At 43.2% G+C, this 21,801-nt stretch overlaps 1 protein-coding gene across 1 annotated transcript in view; it reads right to left on the bottom strand.

The window, feature by feature from the left end:
- The window catches only part of lrrc7 (leucine rich repeat containing 7), a gene marked incomplete at both ends in the record, with an annotated part of 73,684 nt that overhangs the window by 11,891 nt on the left and 39,992 nt on the right, over nt 1-21,801 (bottom strand). The window contains 20 exons of the mRNA XM_083969676.1: nt 291-503; nt 2,122-2,367; nt 4,186-4,539; nt 4,645-4,879; nt 4,971-5,195; nt 5,936-6,433; nt 7,758-7,989; nt 9,789-9,900; nt 10,890-11,012; nt 11,197-11,457; nt 11,819-11,943; nt 12,110-12,209; nt 13,538-13,607; nt 13,832-13,947; nt 14,633-14,762; nt 18,564-18,581; nt 18,850-18,922; nt 19,804-19,948; nt 20,049-20,123; nt 20,794-20,857. Of these exons, the coding sequence (XP_083825802.1) occupies nt 291-503; nt 2,122-2,367; nt 4,186-4,539; nt 4,645-4,879; nt 4,971-5,195; nt 5,936-6,433; nt 7,758-7,989; nt 9,789-9,900; nt 10,890-11,012; nt 11,197-11,457; nt 11,819-11,943; nt 12,110-12,209; nt 13,538-13,607; nt 13,832-13,947; nt 14,633-14,762; nt 18,564-18,581; nt 18,850-18,922; nt 19,804-19,948; nt 20,049-20,123; nt 20,794-20,857 (3,415 nt within the window). The remainder of the gene's footprint in view (nt 1-290; nt 504-2,121; nt 2,368-4,185; nt 4,540-4,644; nt 4,880-4,970; nt 5,196-5,935; nt 6,434-7,757; nt 7,990-9,788; nt 9,901-10,889; nt 11,013-11,196; nt 11,458-11,818; nt 11,944-12,109; nt 12,210-13,537; nt 13,608-13,831; nt 13,948-14,632; nt 14,763-18,563; nt 18,582-18,849; nt 18,923-19,803; nt 19,949-20,048; nt 20,124-20,793; nt 20,858-21,801) is intronic.

Genomic DNA, 21,801 nt, shown 5'->3' with positions numbered 1-21,801 from the left:
ATTGAGTCACAATTAAGATTTTGTTGCATTGTTCTTTGTGACGTGTGATTTTTTTCGGCACATATCCACAGTAGTGAGTGTGCAGTACAGTAGGTCAGGCTGACAGAGCGACAGTGTGGAGTGGACACACATGCAGCCAGACAACGTATCTGGTCGACCTTACAACACAGACTTAACACAGATACAGACAGGGAGGGCTACCGAATGCTGTATGTACTGTATGTATGTGTGGGTTTGTGTGTGAGTGTGTGTGCATCTCCCTCCTTAGTGTCTACATTGCAGTGACGTACCCTGTCCAGTCGCTTGGCCTCTATGTGCCTGAGTAGCTGTTGCCTCCAGTCGGCAGGCATCTTGGAGGTGATGTCTTCGGGTTTCTGTTGTACGACAGGTCTTACTTTGATGGTGTCGTCAGACGGTTTCTCAGGGCACGTTGCCAGGGTGTAGTCAGGGGGCATCTTCTCTAGTAGGGCGGCCATGGTAGGACGAGCCGACACTGGACGGGCCTGAGGTGGAAAGATAGTAAGAAATGAAGGAGGAGTTAATCGTGTTACATTTATTTAAACTTCACTGATCAGTGTTTTTGTATTTCGTATTGGCGTGGGTTTGAAAAGCATCACTCGTAGTCACCAAACCACAGGGAATAAACACCACTTTTGCTGTTTCCTTCAGCTCTGTGGACAACCTTTAGTTCATTGTTTTGTTTTTTCCAAACAAAGGAGTGAAAACCGGATTTATATTAACCATCTGATGACAAACCAGAACTTTAAATTAATGCCAAAGCTGCTTCACAGATAATGTGTTAAAGGAGACATATTATGCCTTTTTTCCACAAATTAAAATAGTTCCCAGGTGTCTCTGTGACATGCGTCGGTCAATTCGAAAACATCGTAGTTACATCATTGCCAGGAAACTGATGGAACAGCTCGTAAATCCACATGGATTTCGACCTAGGGAGCCTGAAAATTACAGATTTTTTTTGTCAAATCTCACATTTTAAGGGCCGAAAGGCAAGACAAACACCCAAATATATGTTAAAGAGCCTTCAAAAAGTGATATTTCCATAATATGTCCCCTTTAAAAATCAAGTGTGTGATATGCTGCGTATAGGTCTTACACAGGTATTTGATCATTAACCAAAGTAATGGTTAAATCATTTATTTTGGACAGATGAGTGATAAGATTACCAAAGCTAATTGATGAAGCAACGCATGGCAAGCTCTCCCGCATTTGATCAGATATTTCAGTTTCATGTGGTGGGCTGAACGACGGATCATAAGACGGACAAACCACTAGCATGGGGATAACGGTTATGTTCACAATTGTCTGACATTCTGGTGAGTTTAAGTATCCTGAGGTTTGGTGAGAGGTACCAGCAGATAAGCACAAAGCCTGCAGTAATGCAGACAGTCATGGGGCCGATGGAGCTGAGCCTAAAGGTGAAGCTCTTTACATGACAGGTGATGTACGGTATCTTCTGATCTCCACTTTGGCTGAAAGACAGCAAGAGTGAGACTGCAGTCTTTAATTGTACAATATTAGTTTCTCAGCTCTTGGCTCCTTTCCTGTGCTCTGCCCCTTCGTGCTCAAAAGGTGTCAGATGAAGTGCTTTGCACATCTAATCAGTATGCGGCTGGACACCTCCCTGCGACTATTTTCGGAAAGTCGGACGTGGGGCAAACCCAGAACATCCTGAGGGGATTATTTATGGATTTGGGATTGCCTTGGGATCTGGGGTATAGATGAAGCTAAGGACGTAGGCTGTAATGTATTTTACTCTGATGAATAGTGTAATTCCACATTTTTATTTTGCACTTCTGAAATAAATTAGCCCTTCTGTCCATGTCCTCCAAAATTACACAAACTAAATCTACCAAGGCAAGTTCAGGGAAAGATGGTGGTCGTGGCCAAAATCGAATTCCTTGCAAGGCTTCCATCTGATTCAACACTTAAACAACTTAAATTCAGGTTGTTTTAGAGTTCAAACATTAAGTTGGTTAATCCAAACCTACAGTATTTGATAATTGATTGATCATTATTTCTGAGACATACATGTGAGGACTGACACCTTGTGTGAACATCTTCATCAGCAGCAGCAGCGGAGGTGACAGACAGCCGTCCTACCTGAGATGCTCCGTAGGTCTCGGTGCTGTAGCTCCTGGCCGACAGGGGGCGGCGCTGAGTCAGGCTCTTGGTTGGGTAACCAATCATGGGCTTCTTCTGTTCCTGGTAGGTGGGATAGTCGTCATCATAGCGACCGTTCCGCTTGTTGTGCATCATCTGACCCTGGCTGTCGACCATGTTGGTGAGAGCAGAGTGATCCATGGGGGAGGAGTAGGCCAGAGCCCGACTGTAGAGAGGGGGGTCCGCCTGAGGAGACAGAGAGGGCAAATTTTAAGTCATCAAAGCCTTATTTTTTGGAGAGATTACTGCGGATGTGACTTACAAGAAGGACTTTGTTTGTTTCACGTTGGAAGAAATGGATGGACTATATAACATTTCAGGCCAGACATTGACTCTTTTTAACTCTATATGCTCTGTGTATAGCAAGTGCCAGTTTTTTTTTTTTTTTTTTAGTCCTTCGGCCTTTGTGGCCTTGGATATGTACTGACCTATTGATAGCTTTCATGTGACGTCACGGCCCGTATGGAACGCCCCCCTGGCGGTCAAAACAATCCACTTCCCCGCTGTCCGCTGGTTAGGACAAGGCAGAAAAACACACACTGCTCCCTGCTGCTTCAAAAATACCGGTGTTATGGCCCAACTGGTGTCTGATTTAACTGGTTACCGTACCGAACAACAGCTGTGCTGCACTTCCGTCCGCAGATTTGTCACAAATTCACAAATAAAGCCGCAGTTCACATGTTACTGCAGCCAATATGCGTCTGTGAGTGAACCTGTTCAGGGAATCTACAGACAGTCAGCGCCACACTACTCTCACTAGTCTGCACAACACTGCACACTATGACAAAGCCTGTCATGTTAAAGTTACGAACTAATGGAAAACACTCTGAAAATACGCTAAACAACACCGGTCATCGTCCTCGCCGCGCCGCGGTCGGTCCCGACCCCCGTTACCGTGTCGCTGCCGCCGCGGGCGGTGCTGTTGCCGTGTCCGGTGGCGGGCGGTCCCGCCGGGTTACCATCGCCGCCGCCGCCGCCGGTCCCGCTGCTATCGGACCGCCGTCATCGTTGCCGTCCTCCCCCCCGGTGCAAAGCTCCGGGCGGAAGGGGGGGGGGGGGGGAGCTGGTCACCGTGCAGCCCAGCTAAGGGCTCTGGTTTGTGGGTGAGAGGAGCAGGGAGCCTGGGCTCAGTGGGCTGGAGCTCAGACTGTGGAGCTCAGCGGAGCTGCGGTACCAGGACGGTGTTCCCGTACAGGAAAGTTACAGGTACATTTCTACCACTTCAATGAGTCCAGAAACATTATTTTAAGATCAAAAAACTACAAAATGGGGCTTTTAATCAGACACCAGTTGAACCATAACACCGGAAATATTGGTTGCAAGCGGTGGAGGATGATGATTCTCCACCAGGTAAATGTAAACATCGCCCAACTCGAGCTTCGGCAGGGAACTGGTCATCTTAAACAGCTCGTATACAGCAGCTGGTGTTGAATATGGGTCACAAGTGCCCAAAACTTCAAAGTTGTTTTTATATTTTTCTTTCTCGGCTGCTGGCAGATGATTTAAGTCATTACTCGGTTGTTTGTCCATAGAAAGTCCATTGCGGGGCCACTTTGGAATGTTGCTTTTGACCGCCAGGTCCCTGGGACGTGACGTCAGTGAAAGCTATCAATTGTCTGACATATTGTACTCCTGTTTGTTGTCTGCTGCTTGTTGTCATTGTTGGTGTGTGTTTTTTTTCGCTTGAACTGAATTGACCCCTTGGGGACTAATAAAGTTTTCTGAATCTGAATCTGAATCCATGCTGATACTCTATGACTAATAATTGAAATGGGTGTACATGTCACATCTGTTGCAGAATGTCAATAAAAAGGTAAAAGAAAAAGTAATCGAAACAGAAGCATTGCTGGAAATGTCTAATGTCTAGGTTTATTTCTTTTAACATGTCCGAAATAAACTAAAACTAACTAACTAACTAGGTTCATGTATGTCATGGCTGTGGTGAACATTATTCATTTAAGTTTGTGTCTGTGGGAGTTACACAAACATAGCTCCAGCTCCTACCTGCTGCCTGTACTGAGCGGCTTCCTGCAGCGCCTCCTGCTGGGCTTCATGGACTCTGCGGAACAACGCAAGCTCTGTGGAGCTCACGAGTGAATCTGCTCTCCTCAGAAACCCTGGCCGGGAGCGCTGCGAGGGGATTGGCTGCTGCTGCTGGCTGGACGGACCATCCTGGTTGATTGGCGATTGGGGGAAAGAAAACATCTCCAGCGGAGGATACGCACGATACCGAGGGCTCACCAGCTCCTTGGGTAATGTCTTCCCTGGCTGATTTATGTACTCCAAGGCCTTCGATGCATGGTTGATATAATCCGGTGTGTTGGGGAAGGGGGGAGGGACCCGACGGTCCATGGTCACCTGATTGGTGAGAATAGTTATTAGTTTTGTTCAAATTCAAAACAAAATAGCAAAATAAAATCTAAATCTTCAGGTAAAAAAGGTTTTAAATCTAGAGCTGCTAACCTGGGGATTGTAGTTCTGGTCAAAGTGGTAGGCTTTGTGTGGGATGGCAGGTTTTTGGTTCTGCCCCAGCTGGTTCTGGCTACCGTGTCCGTGTCCTGGGAAGCCCATCTCATCATCTAACATGGGGGCAGACTGTGATCGCGCCATGTTGGTCTGCTCCATGGAACAAGACAGCTCTGGACGGTCCAAACTGGTCTGCTGCTCGATGGATGAACTGTAGCTGTCCATGGGGATACTGCAGAGAGAGTAAAGAGCACCAGACATCAGCTTCAACAGCTACAACGCTGAAGATTGGATTATTTAATTGATCATACATATAAACCTACCTGTAGACCTTGTAGGAGCCGATGTCTATTTCATCAATGCTCTGTGACTTTTTAAACTTGGACCTCGTCTCTTTCATCATGGGGGACAGGCGGTCCGAGCTTTTACTCATCACCACTGTCACCTTGTTGCCCCCGCTGACGGTGAGCTGGTCCTTTCTGTTCTGCTCGCCCTGATTGTCGTGGTACGTCCAGCTGCCGGGTAAAGGCCCTCCTCCTTGCTCCAGCCTTGGAGTAAAGAAAAAACAAACAAGGGATGTGCATTAAGTGTTAATATAGCATAGTTAAAAAATTTGGCAAATTGGCCCATTGCCATAATCCCTACAGTCATAGCAGTAGGTTCGTTACCTTTAATTGTCGGTGCAAGCTATTTTTAGAATGGCGGAGCAGAGCTGCGAGCTGCACAGAGCTACGCTATACGGAGGCTAATGGGATTTCTTGGTTTCCCCCATCAAACTCACCAAATACACAATCCAACAACTCCAAAACGCTCTGGTGGACAAGGTGTGACCTGCACATTCACCACGCTATGAGATAATAACAGAACGTTACGAGACAGAGTTGTTTTCGAGGCAAATGCAGAGACTAAAAACTGCCCCTGAAGGGAGCTGTTTTGCATAAAACAACTCTGTCTCGTAACGTTCCATTATTATTTCATAGCGTGGTGAATGTGTAGGTCACAACTTGTCCACCAGAGCATTTTGGAGTTGTTGGATTGTGTATTTGATGAGTTTTAATGAGGGAAACCAAGAAATCCCAATATCCTCCGTAGCTCCGCTCTACTAAAAATAGCTTGCACCGACAATTAAAGGTAACAAACCTACTGCTATGACTGTAGGGATTATGGCAATGGGCCAATTTGCCAAAATATTGAACTATCCCTTTAAACTTAGACATAGAAATAACCTGTGATTCTATCTGAGAGAGAAAAGACTAAGGTAACATAAGGTTTCAGCTTGATCCCTGACCTTGAGTCTATATCCTTGCGGTCGGGGTTGGGGCTGGAGGTCGGCGTCAGGTCCAGCTTGGAGGGAAAGGCGGTCCTGTCCTCCAGTGGGCTCGGGGTTCGGGTCCAATTCTGCCAAGGATTCTGGGAAGGTCCGCCCTGTGGGTCATTGTCCGGGCCGGGGCGTTGGTTGCCGTGGAAGGGGAGCGTCTGGGTGTCAAGCTCCAGGGGAACTCCTACGATTCGCTCTTGCCTGAGGAGTGGGCGGCGGCCGTGCGTCGACTGGCTGCGAGGCTTGGAGCCCAGCGGAGGGTTTCCCTGACTCGTGTTGGATGGACCGTCCAGAGGAGACTCCTCAGCATCGAAGCCCGTGTTGTCGTAGTGAGGAGCCTCGGCCCAGTCGAACGGCTCGCTGAGCGGGCGTCGATCCCCGCGCTGCTGCAGGGTTCCTGATGGAGGGGTTTCTCTCTGAGATAGCAGGGGCTTGGAGTCAATGGGCTTGGGGAACGACTGAGCAAGTCTACAATGACAGAAAATATTAAACAAATGATGCTGGAAAAGAATAAAAAATATGGGAATTATTATGAATTATAATGTGCCGTATATTTAATCAGAGCCAATGGGCACTGAGATCAGCATAACTCTCTCTTCCTCTCTGAAACATCAATTTGTAATGAATTTTTTTAAAGGGCCGCCTTGAACAGAAAATATTAATGCCTTCAACCTCCCTCGCTGCCTCTTGCAGTTTGCAAATACCACATATTTCACAAGTACAAAGACAAAGGGACAAGGATACAGATGGTGATCTGTACATCACCCCGGGGCCCCTGAAATGACAAGTTTAATGTCAGAAAATACCAAACTGAGCTTTCAACCTGCAGGTGCTCCCTAGGACGGAGAGAGACATGAGAGGAGCGAGGACAAAGAAATTTGTTTTACCATTATTTAAGAGTAGTTTATCGTTTAAGGAGCAAATTGAAAAGGTTATTATTCACTCAGAAAGAAAATCCAGTCTGCTAGGCTCCTGATGCTGAACATCTTTCTTATATTTTTGTTCTATCATGATAACTGTTTGATCAACCTTAACACATTTGTTTATCTTTATTTTCAAGGCAATACACAAACTGGTGACATGAATAGTGAATTTTAGCAATGTTAAAATTAACTTATCTTTTTTTTTTCTATAATGGAAGGAAACTCTTGTTTTGCAATACGTCTGCAATGGATGATGTGGATGACTTTTAGACTCTGAAGTTTACCTCCTCTCTCCTACTATGGTCCTGTTACACCATCGTATTTATATCATCCGTTGATGGAGTGGGGAAAAAAAGAGTTACTTGCATCACTTACATCAGCGGTTACAAGAATCTTTCAAGCTGTACTGAGAACGTCAGAGATGTGGCAGGCAGGCTAAATTGAGACATGTTGTTGTTTGCAGCTGCACCATTTCTGATCAGAACTCGATACAGTTTCAAAACACACGCGATTTTTTTATTTCAAAAATCTGTAAAGTACTTCTGAAGCCTGGAACGGACAGCTTTGAAGCAGAGGAGGCAAGAGCTCAGAGAGAGAGAGGGAGAGAGACAGAAGTCTGCAGCAGCGTCCTAATGAGTCTCTCTGACCTTGGTGGAGCGAGCAGAGAGATGAGAAAGACACAGAGATGAAGGAGGGGGGACAGGATGGATGGACCGATTGGATAGATGGATGATAGATGGAGGAGATGGGAGGGGGTGTGGAATAGTAAGAGAGGAAGAGATGATGGATAGTCGATGATGAAACTGAACATGAAAGAGGGATGTGCGCAAGTGTCTGTAAGTGTGAATGTGTGTGTGTGTAATGTGTACCTGTTGGTCCAGTGTGTCTGAGGGGCCTGGTCCTTGCTGGGGGCGGGCAGGGCCGGAGTGTGTGGGTGTGCATGAGAGAGCGTGTGCGAGTGCGAGTGCGAGTGCGAGTGTGTGTTGGCCGGCGGGTTGGAGGAGCCCGAGGAGCCCTGGGAGGGGGAGTAGTCGGAGTAGGTAGCGGAGGAGCCGCTGTGGTTCAGACAGTGGAGCTTATCCATCTCCTCATCTGTAGATTCTGGACACAGACGGACAGAGACAGAGACAGAGACAAGACAGTGAAAATGTCACACCCTCTTCTCTCTGATAACCCTCTGAGAAGCACTGAAGAGCCCCAACACTTCCCTGTGTTTCATTCCCCTGCGCTCTTTCCTCAGGTGGCAGCTGAATGATTTCTTTTTGTGCAGTCTGGACAATCTAAAAATAATTTACACATGGCTCATTTCACCACAGATACGGTGCATCAAAGTGATTTTCTGTTTAAGTTTTATCTCTCGACACTGCCAGGACCCGCTCACATATTTTAGGAAATGGAGGATTCAACTGTAAACTGCTGTTGCTGCTGTGTGTTTCAAAGCTTAAAACACAGAGAGAGCTACTGTCCAACAAAATCAGAAAGTGTTACAGAGATTTTTCTCAAGTACTAATGAGGAGGTGAAACTGTAACCAGGATGATGTTTAGGCCCATTAAATACTGACTTCTGTACACTGACAGGACGAGAGGCAGGAGAATCATGTTATTTTCATTGTCTGTCGTCTGTTTCTTAACCCAGATTCCTGCAGCGCACTCATTATACAATACGTTTGGACAATATCGAGTCAAGTCGACTATTGTCCAATGACTTGGTCCAACATGTCAGAAGGTAGCTCAGAATAAAGCTGCTTCAATCGTTCTTCATTGCCCTTGTAGAACAAGGGTAAATGAAATGAACAACCAGCTGGCCTGGTTAAGTGTCAAAAGTAGATTGCATTGTTCTCTGGCTTGTTTTATGAAAAATGTCATAATAACAAAAAAAATCCCAGCAATTTTTAATAATAAATTAGTGTTTTTTTCTGACAGTCATAACTATTCTACTCGGCAGGAAGGTCGTTTCCTGTTGCCCCCATGTAAAACAAACGCAAGAGCGATTGTTGCATGGAATTCTCTGCCAAGGTTTTTGATGCGAGAACGTAGTGCAGCCTCTTTCAAACAGGGATTAAAGATGTATTTGTTTATACAGGGAGGAGTGTCTCGTACTGCAGCTAATGGGGATCTAATAAACAAACAACTTTATTTAACCAGACCAGTCCCTCTGAAATCAAGAACATCTTTGGGAAGAGGGAGGTAGAAAGAAAGCAATGTCCAAATAAACACCAGAGAGAGACATAAGAGAAAGAAAACTAAATCCTTTTGTAAATTTCAAATTAGCAGGCTCTAGAGTCGAACTTATTTAATGTTTGACAATACAAATCACGGAAAGATCTTAATTTGCCAGAAGGTCGTTTATTAAGAATTTAGACCCACCAAGACAGACAAGCTGTGTGAGCTTTAATCATTTCACAGAAGGAGTAAATTACACCAAGGAGCTCTGATTTAGTCAGATCAACAGTTTGTCATGAAGCAGAGATAAACTCTTTCATTCAGTGGATGGGATTATGGGTGCTGAATTATTTAAAGTAGATAACAGACTAAAAGGCAGATTTCTGATGGGGCAATAAAATTAGCCGTGGGTTCATTAGTTAAGCTGACTGGCCGCCTCGCGTTTAACTCAGATGAAACTCCGGCTTTTGGGGCAAAACAAGTAAGACGGGTTGAGAGAAAAGCCGAACATGTCAGGCTCTAATCTGGACTCACAGCAGAGGTTCAGGGTATTCCCACTCCCTCTCTTTCTTTGACATGTGCTGAAATAATCCACTTGCCCCCATGACTAATTAATGGGCACTGACAAGATGCCCCACAGTGCTTTACAATAGACCACATTACATGACTGTGTGTGCTGTATGTGTGCAGTCCTGTGTCTACATATACTGTATAAGAGCCTCTGTGGGTGCAGTTACCTTTCTTGTCTTTGCCCAGCAGCACCACCTTTGGTTTGTACATCGGTGGCTCCACCAGGGTGGGCCTCATGTCAGAGATGCGGATGTCGTTGGGAGAGCCGCCCATCGAGTCCTGGACAGAAGGATAGATGCACAGGTTCACATCAGGTAAATACAGTGCAGTAACAGTAATGCATCCTTAAAAACAGCCCAGAACAAAATGACCAGGACTTTCTTTTTTCTAAATGGAGATCTCCAGTATCAGTCACTGCTTTCCTTGTTGACATTAGCTGAAGCTGCTTTAGTGCAAAACTGTCAACAATTCACAAGGCATCACAGGGTCACCTGAGATACAATTTAAGCTAAGAAAATTACACTGGGGCATGAACTGTTATACTGATTACAGTAACAGATTTATCACACCAACTATTTCTAAATCTTTTAGAGGGATAGTTCAACTTTTTGGCAAATTCTCCCATTGCCATAATCCCTGTAATTCATTACCTTTAATTGTCGGTGCGCGTTGTTTTGAGATCTGCAGGGGCAAAACTGCATATCTCAGATAATTATGTAACATGAAGCAAATACTCAGAACTGCTCGTGCTTTTGAAATCACTCAGCCCAGCAGCCGTGTCTGAAATGTAGTTCCGGCTACACATTTGCCTCGAAAAGAACTCTCATAATGTTACATGATTATTTCATAGCGTGGTGAATGTGCAGGTCACAACTTGTCCACCAGAGCGTTTTGGAGTTGTTGGATTGCATATTTGATGAGTTTGATGAGGGACAGGGGACCTGTACCGTTCACCTTCATTGTGTTCGCTGAGCAGCTCACGTCTCTGCCCCGCGGATCTCAAAACAACATGCACTGACAATTAAAGGTAATGAACCTACTGCTATGACTATAGGGATTATGACAATGGGCAAATTTGCCAAAATGTTGAACTATCCCTTTAAAATTAATTTATGAACTGAACCTGACATTTTTATATACAGTACATTTAATTGTTATGCTTATTAGTCTAAAAAACAAACAAACAAACAAAAAACTAGAAATACAGTACTACATTCCCTTAACATTAATTTCACTTTACGAGGTAAATGAAGAGTTTAAGGGCAAACCTCTGAACTCTCTGTCAGGTCCTCTTTGTCTTTCCTCTTGGGAATGTCGATGCCAGAGTTATGCATTGATCCCTGATCCATTAGCTGAGACTGAGAGAAGTCCTGCATCTCTCTGTCTGTCACCTGGCAAACGCACAGATGATGGATTTCAGCAGCAGTACAGATCAGATCATTTGTGTTTCCCTGTCATCTTCCCTGGCCAAACGCTACGCCTAACACTTGCAAGAAGGGGGCGGAGGGTGCATCATGATTATGGGTCTGTATGTGTGTGTATGCGTGTGTGTGTGTCTCTATGTGTGTGTCCTACCTCTTTGGGCGGTAGGGGCCATGGTGGTTCGTACTGTTCTTTGCTGAGGTGTGTGTGTTCCATGTTGGTTCCCGCTGAGGTGGCAGTGCCTGTGCTCAGCTGGTGCTGGTGCTGGTGCTGGTGTTGGTGCTGGTGCTGGTGCTGGTGCTGGTGCCCGTGTCCGGCGTGCACGCTTTTGCCCACGAGGCTTTGCACTGACTTGACCATGTTCTTAAGGTCCTCAGGGTAAGGTGTTGGGTAGCGCTTTAGGTTGATCTCCACCTGCAAAGATCACAATACGTTTTAAGTATATGTGCAAATAAAAGGACCAAAAGAAGCATTATGAGTGAGTGATAATACCACAAAATGAAAGTCAAGTCTTCAAATCGACTATCATAAATGATATTAATAGGTTCCTTTCGCCCATGTCTTTTTGATTGTATAGGTTTTGTTTCTATTTTGCTACTTTAATCTCTATACTTTTCTCCTCTGCTTGCTTCGACATTGTTTCTGTGGCGCTGCCATCCACATACGTATTCAACACAGCTGTTCATTGTCTGAATTAATAGTTCAAATCTGGAAAATTTGATATTATTTAAAGAGATGAAGGGCGAAGGACAGGGAGAGAGAGGAAAGAGCTGACCTTGACCTTCCCAGAGTTGTCCTCCTCTTCTTTCTTGTCCTCAAAGTCGAAGGCCACTGTCATCCTCTGCTGTCTCTGCTCCTCCCACAGGGTCGGATTAAAGCTGTCGCTGTCTGACTGGTAATCTGTACGTACAGAAACACACCCACACACAAAAGAGACACGAACAACACAACAAAGATAGAATTAAAACTTCTATTACTATTTCTTTTATACTGTAAATCTGTATCTGATTCTCTCTCTCTCACATACACACACACACACATACAGACACACACACACGGTTTATACCCTCATCATGTCGCGGTTGCTGAGGAAACATGTAATTGGTCAAAACCTTCTGTTTGGTTTCTGGGTGGGCTTCTGTCTGCAGAGGGATCAGAGCCTTGGACTGCAAACACAGACACAGACACATTAGTATATATTAGTATTCTAATGGCCACTTTCATCGATCAGTTTCGTTTCCTAATTCCTAATCTAAAACTAATCCGACCACTGCTCTTAAAACAAAGATTTGTGCTCATTGATTGTTTATTCAAATGTCTCATGTTGAGGAAATTTCCGTTTATTCAGGACGTGACTAGAAATGAAACTCGTCCAGTATTAATGTAAATCGCTTGGAAAGAATTTGCAAATCAATTTTCGCCAACAAGGAAAATGAATTGCAAAGAGAGAGAAACTGTCTCTCTTTTAAGATTTGGATAACAAATTGAATTTTTCTACTTCATCAATGTGACACAGCCTTGATAAATAAACTGTCAAGACGCTCTTTAATTTGCATGTTCGGCTTGTAAAAATGAAAAAAAAGAATTGAGTCATGTCTATTGAAATGGTAACGTGATGTAAATGGAAATGTTACTGCCCACATAAAGCTGCATTTAAAATGTATTAACCAAGAGACTTTTCTACATTTCTACTTTGGCATATGAATTAAAGAAAAGCTACACACCAAACCAATCCAGCTCGGAAAATATAATGTCAACTTCAGTGGAATCTGTATCTTTCAAACTGTCTGCGTTGCCGGTTGTGATGCAGGAAATGGCAGATGCAAATGCAAACAAGACTGATCGGAGATTGAATTACGAGGCAGAATCAGCACACAGAAGTGCCAATTTTAAATGTAAATGTGAGACTCCACTGCCATTTTACAAATTGCATTAGAATTTTAAATTTGCTGTCTTCTGTTTTAGATCAACAGGGATCCAGTGGGGCTGTGACTTTATTATCATCAACAACTTTGATTAAACTTTAAACGTTATGTGGGATAGTCTCATATTTTGACTCACAGTGTGGTCATCAAACTTGCATTCTCATCGTTAAGCAAAAATCTCATGTGTGAATCTTTTCCCTGTGACAGTGAATGCGGTGTTGTTAGTGTCCATTGAAGGTGCTTCAGGCACTAGTTTTGATTTCTGTGGTGCTCTGATTGACTAACTGGGCCAAAGCTCAGTGTAAATGCAGTGAATTAATAAATATTACAGCAGAAGGCCTCACGTGAATTACCGCAAGGCTTTTAATATAAAACAGATCCAGGATGTGTTGACTTTGCATTAACAGCAAGTCGAGGCGTCAGTAAACAGACCCATTAAACCGGCCTGGTAATCTGATTAATTCATTGATAGCGTCGAGCGTTTGTGCTGCAGACTCGCGAGCACGTACAGACTCTGTGAGCGTGAGTGTGGGAGGAGGAGGAGAAAGAAAAAGAGAAAGAAAAGATACCTGATTGTCAGAAAGCCACAGAGCTGCCAGGTCCTTCAGCTTAGTAAAGGTAAACGGCAGATTCTTTAACCTGAGAGAGACAGAGGGGGAGAGAGAGAGAGTGAGAAAGAAAGAAAAGAGAGATGTTTCTTCTGCCCACGCACTGTACAGCCTGCAGAGCGCGTAACCATGGCAACACACTCACCCATTCCCATGGTAACAGCGGGCGGTGAGAGCAGCTACAGACCCCGAACAGCCATTGATGAAAATGTAGCCTACATACATGAGAGTGGGCGTGTCGTGTGCTGCTTGTACCTGTTGTCACTAAGGTTGAGCACTCGTAGTTTGGTCATCTGTCCGATCTCATCGGGGAGAAACTCCAGCTTGTTGGACCGGAGAGACATTACCGTCACGTTCTTACAGTTGCCGATCTGAAATACACACACACACACACACACACACACACACACACACACACACACACACACACACACACACAACAAATACACAATCCATCAGATCTCATCACAATGGCGTCTAATGCTGCATTAGATCAGCGACATTAGGGACACCTTTTAACAAGCTCCATTTTAATACCATGAAAGAATAATAATAGGGCTGCATTTTAAAAATTCACTCGTCGTAAATGTCTAATCTGTAAAATGTCAGGACACTGGTGATCACAATTACACAAGAGCTGAAGGTGACACCTCTAATTGCGTATTTTGTCTGATGAGCGGTAGGAAACAATAAGAGACACTATTTGCTGTCAGAAGAAGCAAAGGAGAGCAGCAATTTTGAACAATTAAGAAGCTGGAAGTGTGTGAGTGTCATTTCTTCAGGTGATACATTATATTATCTATCAAAAGTGTTGCCTATGAATTTTCTGTGGATCAGCAAATCAGCTGAGCAGAATGAACTCTCCCCAAGGAGCAAATGCTTTTCACAGCAAAGCGGCGACACAATGGGAAGACACTTAAAACTCTGCTACTCTGCATGATAAAGGCATGAAGGATACTGATAAGGAAATTAATTAATCTCTCTAATGCTTCATTTCTGAATAATACTATCTCTGCCGGCGTAAGCAAGTGTTCCTGATGGGTTTGATCTCCTCACCTCCCGGGGCAGCTCTGCGAGGAAGTTCTCATCGGCAGCGAAGGTCCTCAGGCTGTGCAGGTAGCCGACGGTGGGAGGCAACGACTCCAACTCATTACAACTAACGTCCAACTCTTCCAACAGAGACAGACTGGAGTGGAAGGAACAGAAGCAGAGAGGAAGACAGAGAGGATTTCATTCTACAGGCTGCAGAACCTCTGCTGCAACATCTAACTACTTAGATAAGAGGTTTTAAAGAATAACGAGGGCGCCACTCTTGATTTTTCTTATTGTCAATTAATCCTGTGTAAAAGAATGAAAACCAAGGTTGAGTTGGTCCAACATCAGGTAGCTACAGTCTGTGTGGCCAAAGGCTGATTTATCTCATAGCTCTGCACCATCCGGCTCCACTTTTTTAATCTAATATCTGTTACAAAACACATGAATGAGCCCCTCTGTTGCACTGGGTGGCATGTTGCTTCATTAACATGAACACAGGCTCTGTAGTTTATTTTTAGTCCATCCTACATATGCCATCCTGCTGCAGTAAAATGCTCATCAGTGCACAAAACGTGTATTAATGTAGAGCTGAAAATAGTCCCTCAACATATGCACTATTTACTCCGATTTTATGAGTGTTTGCGAAAAACTTAAGTGCCCAGCTGTTCAAGGAAATTACTGAGCCTTAAACTTCATGTTTGACCTTCTTCTCAAGATGTATATCCTCACTGGGAATGAATGATTGAGCTAGACAAGGCAAGGATGTCAGAAAGTGAGCAGAGACAGATGACCGTTTGAGGTTTGTTGACAATAATAAAAGTACAAAATGACGCCAGTTTTATTCTTTAACGTGTTACGATAAGAAGGAAAAGTCTCTTAATACAGCAGCGGTAACTTAGAAGTAGAGTGTTGCGAGAAGGAAAAGATCGTCACATTGAAGAATCAGTAAGTAAATCAATTAAGAGAGAGCCAATCAATCAAACTTAGTCTGGTGTTACCTGCATAAATTTGATTTTTAATTTGATGAACACCCATCTGCATGCCTGAAATTCTTCAACCTGGATCTCAACTTCTCCACTTCACTGAGATTCACAGCAGCAACATCCACAGCAGGCCCTCCACAGCACAGCCTGACCCCCGCCTCCCTTGACTGCTATCATTGGCCTAGCAGCGCGCTAACAGCGGGCTAATGCTAATGAGACAACAATTCTACATTAATGTACTGTCACTGTTAACATTGCATTAGCCTGCTATTATTATTCCCAATGGACCAGACCATCTGGGCCACCATACGGTCTGACAGGAAAGAGAGAGGGAGAGAGGAGCAGAGCAGAGGAGAAGAGTTTCTTATCCTTTATGTAGATGGAAGTCACTGTTACATTTCCCCTGGTTTGTTATCTCTTTCTGCGTTGTCTGTGCTCCTGATTAAAAATAAAACACTATGTCTCCCACAAATACATACAGTAAGAGTTGAATGTGTCACATTTGACTTTAGCTGCAATCTGCCAACCAGCTCTACAGTCCTACACTCCATGACAAGTCTCTGGGTCAATTTAAGGAAAAAGTTTGGACAGACCATGGATGCTTTTGTGCAGGTTTTCACTAGCTGCTCAGAGAGAAACTGCTTGTCCGTTCATTTTAGGATTTTTTAGGACTAGTGTGTAGGATTTACAGTAGTTGTATCTAGTCATGAGGTTGCAGATGGCAACAAACTGAATAACTCTCCCATAAAACCCCCCTTTCCAAGTGTGTAGGAGAGCTTATGGTGGCCTACAGGTATGTAATAAATGTAAAAATACAGAGGGCCATCTCTGTAACACCAGTGTTCAGACTGTCTGTGCTCTATAGAGGAGAACCTGCTTCCTGTATAGATACAAAAGTCTTCCTCTAATTTCTAAGCTAACCAAAATACATCAATTCTGAGTTCCAGGTTATTATATAATAATGAAAACATAATAATGCATATTATTTTCCATTTCTTCAAATAGAGCCCCCTAAATCCTACACATTGGTCCTTTTGGTCCCCTCTGGTTGAGAGCTACTCCTGTTCAGGATTGTTTCATCCACAGCGTGGGAGACGGTCCCTGAAGCTCCCAGAGAAAAGTGCTGGGAAGTGGCTGTGTGCTGCTCTTAACCAGACGCACATTTACAAAAGCACATAGTTAGTCCTCATCCTTGATGTCACCTCTATCGCTGAATCTAAAAAAGAAAGGTGTTCGAGAACAGCTGTTATAAAGCATAAATATAAACTTTCTGACGCTTGTTGACGTTTGTTTTCGAGTGTGTAACCGGCTCATCGTTGCCTCTTGTGGCCATTGGGTAAAAAAAAAAAAGGCAATTGTTCTCACCAGAGCTGAGCCTACTGCTGCTTGGTGCATCCCAACGAGGCTTTAATGGCAGTGTGTTCAAATAACACTTGAAAAGACTTCAACGATGAGGACTAACTTGGTCTCTCAAACACACAGAATATGAGAAGCACACAGTCGCTCGTCCAGCACAGAACCAAACAGGGCCAGATTAGAGTATCAACTAAATGAGAAAAAATTACATTTTTAAACTGTGGCCGTGGCCTCGCAGTTGCAGCTTTTAGTTCAACAATTAAAACTGACATATAAACTGGCACATACTGTATGTAGTCACTGGGAGAAACGTATGTATATATACATATACAGTATGTATAGCTATCCATCCATCTGCAGGGTGACAGGTTGTATTTAGTTATAAAGTCACAGCCCTAAAAGTGTAACTGAAGCTGGAAATGTATGAATAGAGACACACAGAGTAACTTAACTACTATTATATATTTATATTACTCAGTGTAAGCGTACATTATTATATTGCATCCTTTTATAACAATGCATCTAGATGGAGATATACTTTAGTACTGGTTGAGACACAGGGATAAATTTTACATTTACACACATACTTTACAGCTTTCATCATAGCATAAAAAAAAAATCTTATTCGGGAATAGAGAATTGTCCATCGAAGACACAGAGGGGAAGTTAAGGGATCACATTCAGAATTATTAGTTAAACACGACTACTGAGGTAAGAAAAGGATATCGTATGGTATTATCAGAGGGGAAGTCATGGATCTACAGTTCTACTTATTGATGCTAAAATCTGGGACTTGTTCAGGAAGACAAAATGTTTTTGCAGCGTTCAGATACAAATTCATTGCAAAGAATATTTACATTAATGTCAAATAGAATGTCGATGATCAGTCTTTTTGACATGTAATCCATCACAGGTTATCCGATTTGTGTTTATTCAAAATAGCTATTAAAGTGTTAATAGGAGAAAAAAAAGGAACTAAATCTATTTATTCTAATGCAAACTAATGTAACTTCATGTTTCTGTTGCTACAGGTTTTGTTTTTCTTATTAACCCTGGAGTTAAACAAAATAAAAGTCCTTATTTACAATCTGTAATATGAGCAGAGTTTTATGTTCATAAGTAATGAAATCTGAATGTGTTTCCTTTCAGAGATGTTTCTGCTTCATTCAACAAATATTCTTCTTTCTTTTTTCAAAAGCAACTAATCTGATTACTCTGATTGAATCTGGACTGTGATGGATTATAATAAGAATTTATCATAATCAAATTACTATAATCTTTTTACATGCAATCATTTCTGTCTGAACCCTGTAGGTTTTTTACCAGGGCTGTGTTCGAGTATATTTACTGTTACAGATGTAGATTTTATTCAAACATTATGTCCAAATATTGAACAGATTTGAGAAACGAGCATTAAGAAAACAGAACATTATCATTTCATGCCTTCAAAACCCGAAATTAACTTTATGTTTGCATGTAATTTGCATGAATACAAGAAGTTTCCCACATTGATAGCATGTGGTCTCAAGCTTGGATGTTTGTATCTGCAACGCAGTTGAACATCTATCTGTCTCTGAACGCACCCCTGGATCCAGGAGGCTAATGTTACTCACCCTTGCTTGGGCTTCGCACTAACGCCACAGCAGCGCAGCAAACACAACACACAGAACCCCCCCCCCAATCATCAGCCAGCATTACAACACAGCAACTAACAGTAATAAAACAAGGAGAACAACAACCCACCAAAGATAAACAGTCCCCTGCTGACAACGTCTAATCTGATACAAGATAGTGCTGAAGGTGAAAACTAAAGTCTACACAAGGCTTTATGATTCCATTTGTGCTGCATGTGTACTTGTGTGTGTGTGTGTGTGTGTGTAGGGTGGGGGTTTCTCTTACCTCCCAATGGTGTTAGGCAGTGAGGTCAGCTGGTTGTCATCTACCTTCAATGTTGTCAGCTTCTTCAACATTCCTGCACCAAATGCAAACACACATTCAAATCGACACAGCAACACAAACATGCACCAGTTATTTCCTCTACAAAGAAACATACACCGTGGGCTGACGTGTCTTTTTTTTTTAAGGGTAGATATAGAATAGATAGCGATAATCTATATTTTTCTTACGGTGAAAACATCCTGTGAAAAGAGCAAAACCAACACAATGAACTGATCCTTCTGACGAGCAGCGCCTGTGGAGCCGAAAGCCTGATATAGTAGCGTCTTCCTCTTTACCATAGAACTGTTGTCACAAACTATAAAAACACTCATCAGTGAGCCATACAGTTGCATTGGCTGACATGTTCCTTCATTACAATGAACACTATAGTTTATTTTGAGTCGATCCCACATACACCCTTCCTGCTGCCATAAATATTCGTCAGCAAACCAAATGCACATTACTCAGAGCCTGAAAATAGTCCCAAACAAATGCAAAACACACTCCTGTTTGAGCATCGTTTGCCGGAAACTATACTCCCAGATGTTTTAGTCAATTACTTCACACTTTTTAAAAAAGGGAATCTATTTATATATGACCTGATTTAGATATTGGAGCTGTTGGAGCTCGGAGCTGATCGCCACAGGCAAGGTGGAGGGGTCAGGAAATTGTTGAGACATAGAGCGTATTACTTCCTTTTTTTCCCTTTTAAATGGGATTTGTTGTAGGGAAAATACAGTAAAACACCATCCCTTAATATACTTTTCATTTGTCTGTGCTTTGTTGCTGCCACCACTCTCACCTGGGATCTGCCCAGTACAACTGCTGCTGTCTAACCCCATTAGGGATTCAATAGGTGGTGATTTAGATGCTTTGCTAAAGCTTCATCAACTTTGTGTGTATATATGTGTGTACCTATAGAGTCAGGGAGGTGCTGCAGCATATTGGAGGATAGTAGCAGGTCCTCTAAGGCCTCACAGCCTGAAATGTCCGTGTCCAACGTTTCAATTCGATTCTTCGCTAAGTCCAAGTATCGCAACTGACGAAGTTTCCCCATTGACTGTGAGGAGAGAAAGAGATAGATGGATGAAAAAGACAGAGGAGCAAACCTTGTAAAAGAGAACAACATCTGCAGTGCAGCTTTATTCATATGTTCTTACCCCTGGTATAGACTGTAGAGAGTTGTTATCCAGCCACAGCTCCCTTAAGTTGTGGATTTGTTCCAACACCTCTGGCTAACATGTAAAAACAGAGGAAACTACAGTAACTTACACTGATCACACACACTTTCATTTCACACGCAAACAGACAGTACAAATGTCGTGAACATGCTTGGAATCCAAAAAAAAAATGGTGCTTTGGTGGGTCCAGAGACTTCCCACTTTGATTTAACTGTTGACAGAGTGGGTGAGACTGGCAGTCGCTCCCTCCAAGCTTTCTATCTCTTGGCAGCAAGTAAAGCGTGCAGCCAACTCACTCCTGTCACAGTCGACTTCCTGTCTGACCCTGATGTCACATCCTACCATCCTCTATCCAGCCCTCTCTTCCTCCACCATGTCACTGTGTCCCACTTCCGAAGTCCAGCTGAACCTGTGCCTCCTCCTCCTTCGAGGAGACGCTCTACAGATGATTCACCATATGCTGCACCGGGTCCGCAAATGTGAACTTTAAAGGAGGTGGCCCCAGAAATGGGACACAGCATCTGTGTTACAGACTCTTCTCTGACTTTGGACCTCCTTCTCTTCTCCTTCCTCGTTTTCGTGCGCATTTCTTTACAAACTAGTAAGTGCAAACATTAGATTAATAAAATATTATTGCCTGAGCTTACTGTGCTCATATAAGGATTAATGTTAATGTATACTGTACATGTTTTATTATGCAAAATATGACGACAACCATTCTCACCATGTCAGAGAATTCATTGCTACCCAGATCCAACCTCTCCAACTGTGTCAGTCTGTGGATGGACCTGAGAGGATAAAGTACATTGATTACTACAGATGTTACATATGCAAATTCTACACTTTTTAAATACACAAAGCGGGCACATTATTCAGTTTTCCCTTATTCAAGATATTATTTAGTGGCCACTAGTCTTTTCACAGATAAAATAAAAAATAAAACAAAAACAAATAAAACTTTTAACATCACAGTTCAATGGGTAGTGATGTTTACTTAAAGGCATAGTTCGACATTTTGGCAAGTTGGCCCTTTGCCATAATCCCTATAGTCATAGCAGTAGGTTCGTTACCTTTACCGTAATTGTCGGTGCATGCTATTTTTAGATCAGCGGAGCAGAGCCGCAAGCTGCTCAGAGCTACGCTACGAAGGGTTAATGCAGTTTCCTTCATCAAACTCATCAAATACACAATCCAACAACTCCAAAACACTCTGGTGGACAAGTTGTGACCTGCACATTCACCACGCTATGAGATAATAACAGAACGTTAAGAGACAGAGTTGTTTTAGAGGTAAATTCATGCAAAACAGCTTGAAGGAGAGGCTTTGCATCTTTTCCCTGTTCAGGTATGGTGGTCAGCTCCCCAGAGGCCGAGGGAACAACGGTTGATGTGTTACCTGTTAAAGTCAAACTAGGGGGAGGAGTTCCCATTGGGGGCAGTTTTTCGGCAAGCAGTCTCTGCATTTACCTCTAAAACAACTCTGTCTCGTAACGTTCTGTTATTATCTCATAGCGTGGTGAATGTGCAGGTCACAACTTGTCCACCAGAGCGTTGGAGTTGTTGGATTGTGTATTTGATGAGTTTGATGAACCTACTGCTAAAACTAAAGTGATTATGGGCCAATTTGCCAAAATGTTGAACTAACAGTGTCAGAGCTCCTTTTTTCAGATTTGCGGTTATTTCAGCACAGTCCTGCTCTTCGTTGCTCTAGTAAGTTGATTACAATTAGCTT

This window comes from Trachurus trachurus (genome assembly GCF_905171665.1).
Source record: "Trachurus trachurus genome assembly, chromosome: 4".
In the NCBI taxonomy this organism is placed as follows: domain Eukaryota; kingdom Metazoa; phylum Chordata; class Actinopteri; order Carangiformes; family Carangidae; genus Trachurus; species Trachurus trachurus.
This window is presented reverse-complemented; position numbering and strand designations above follow the sequence as displayed.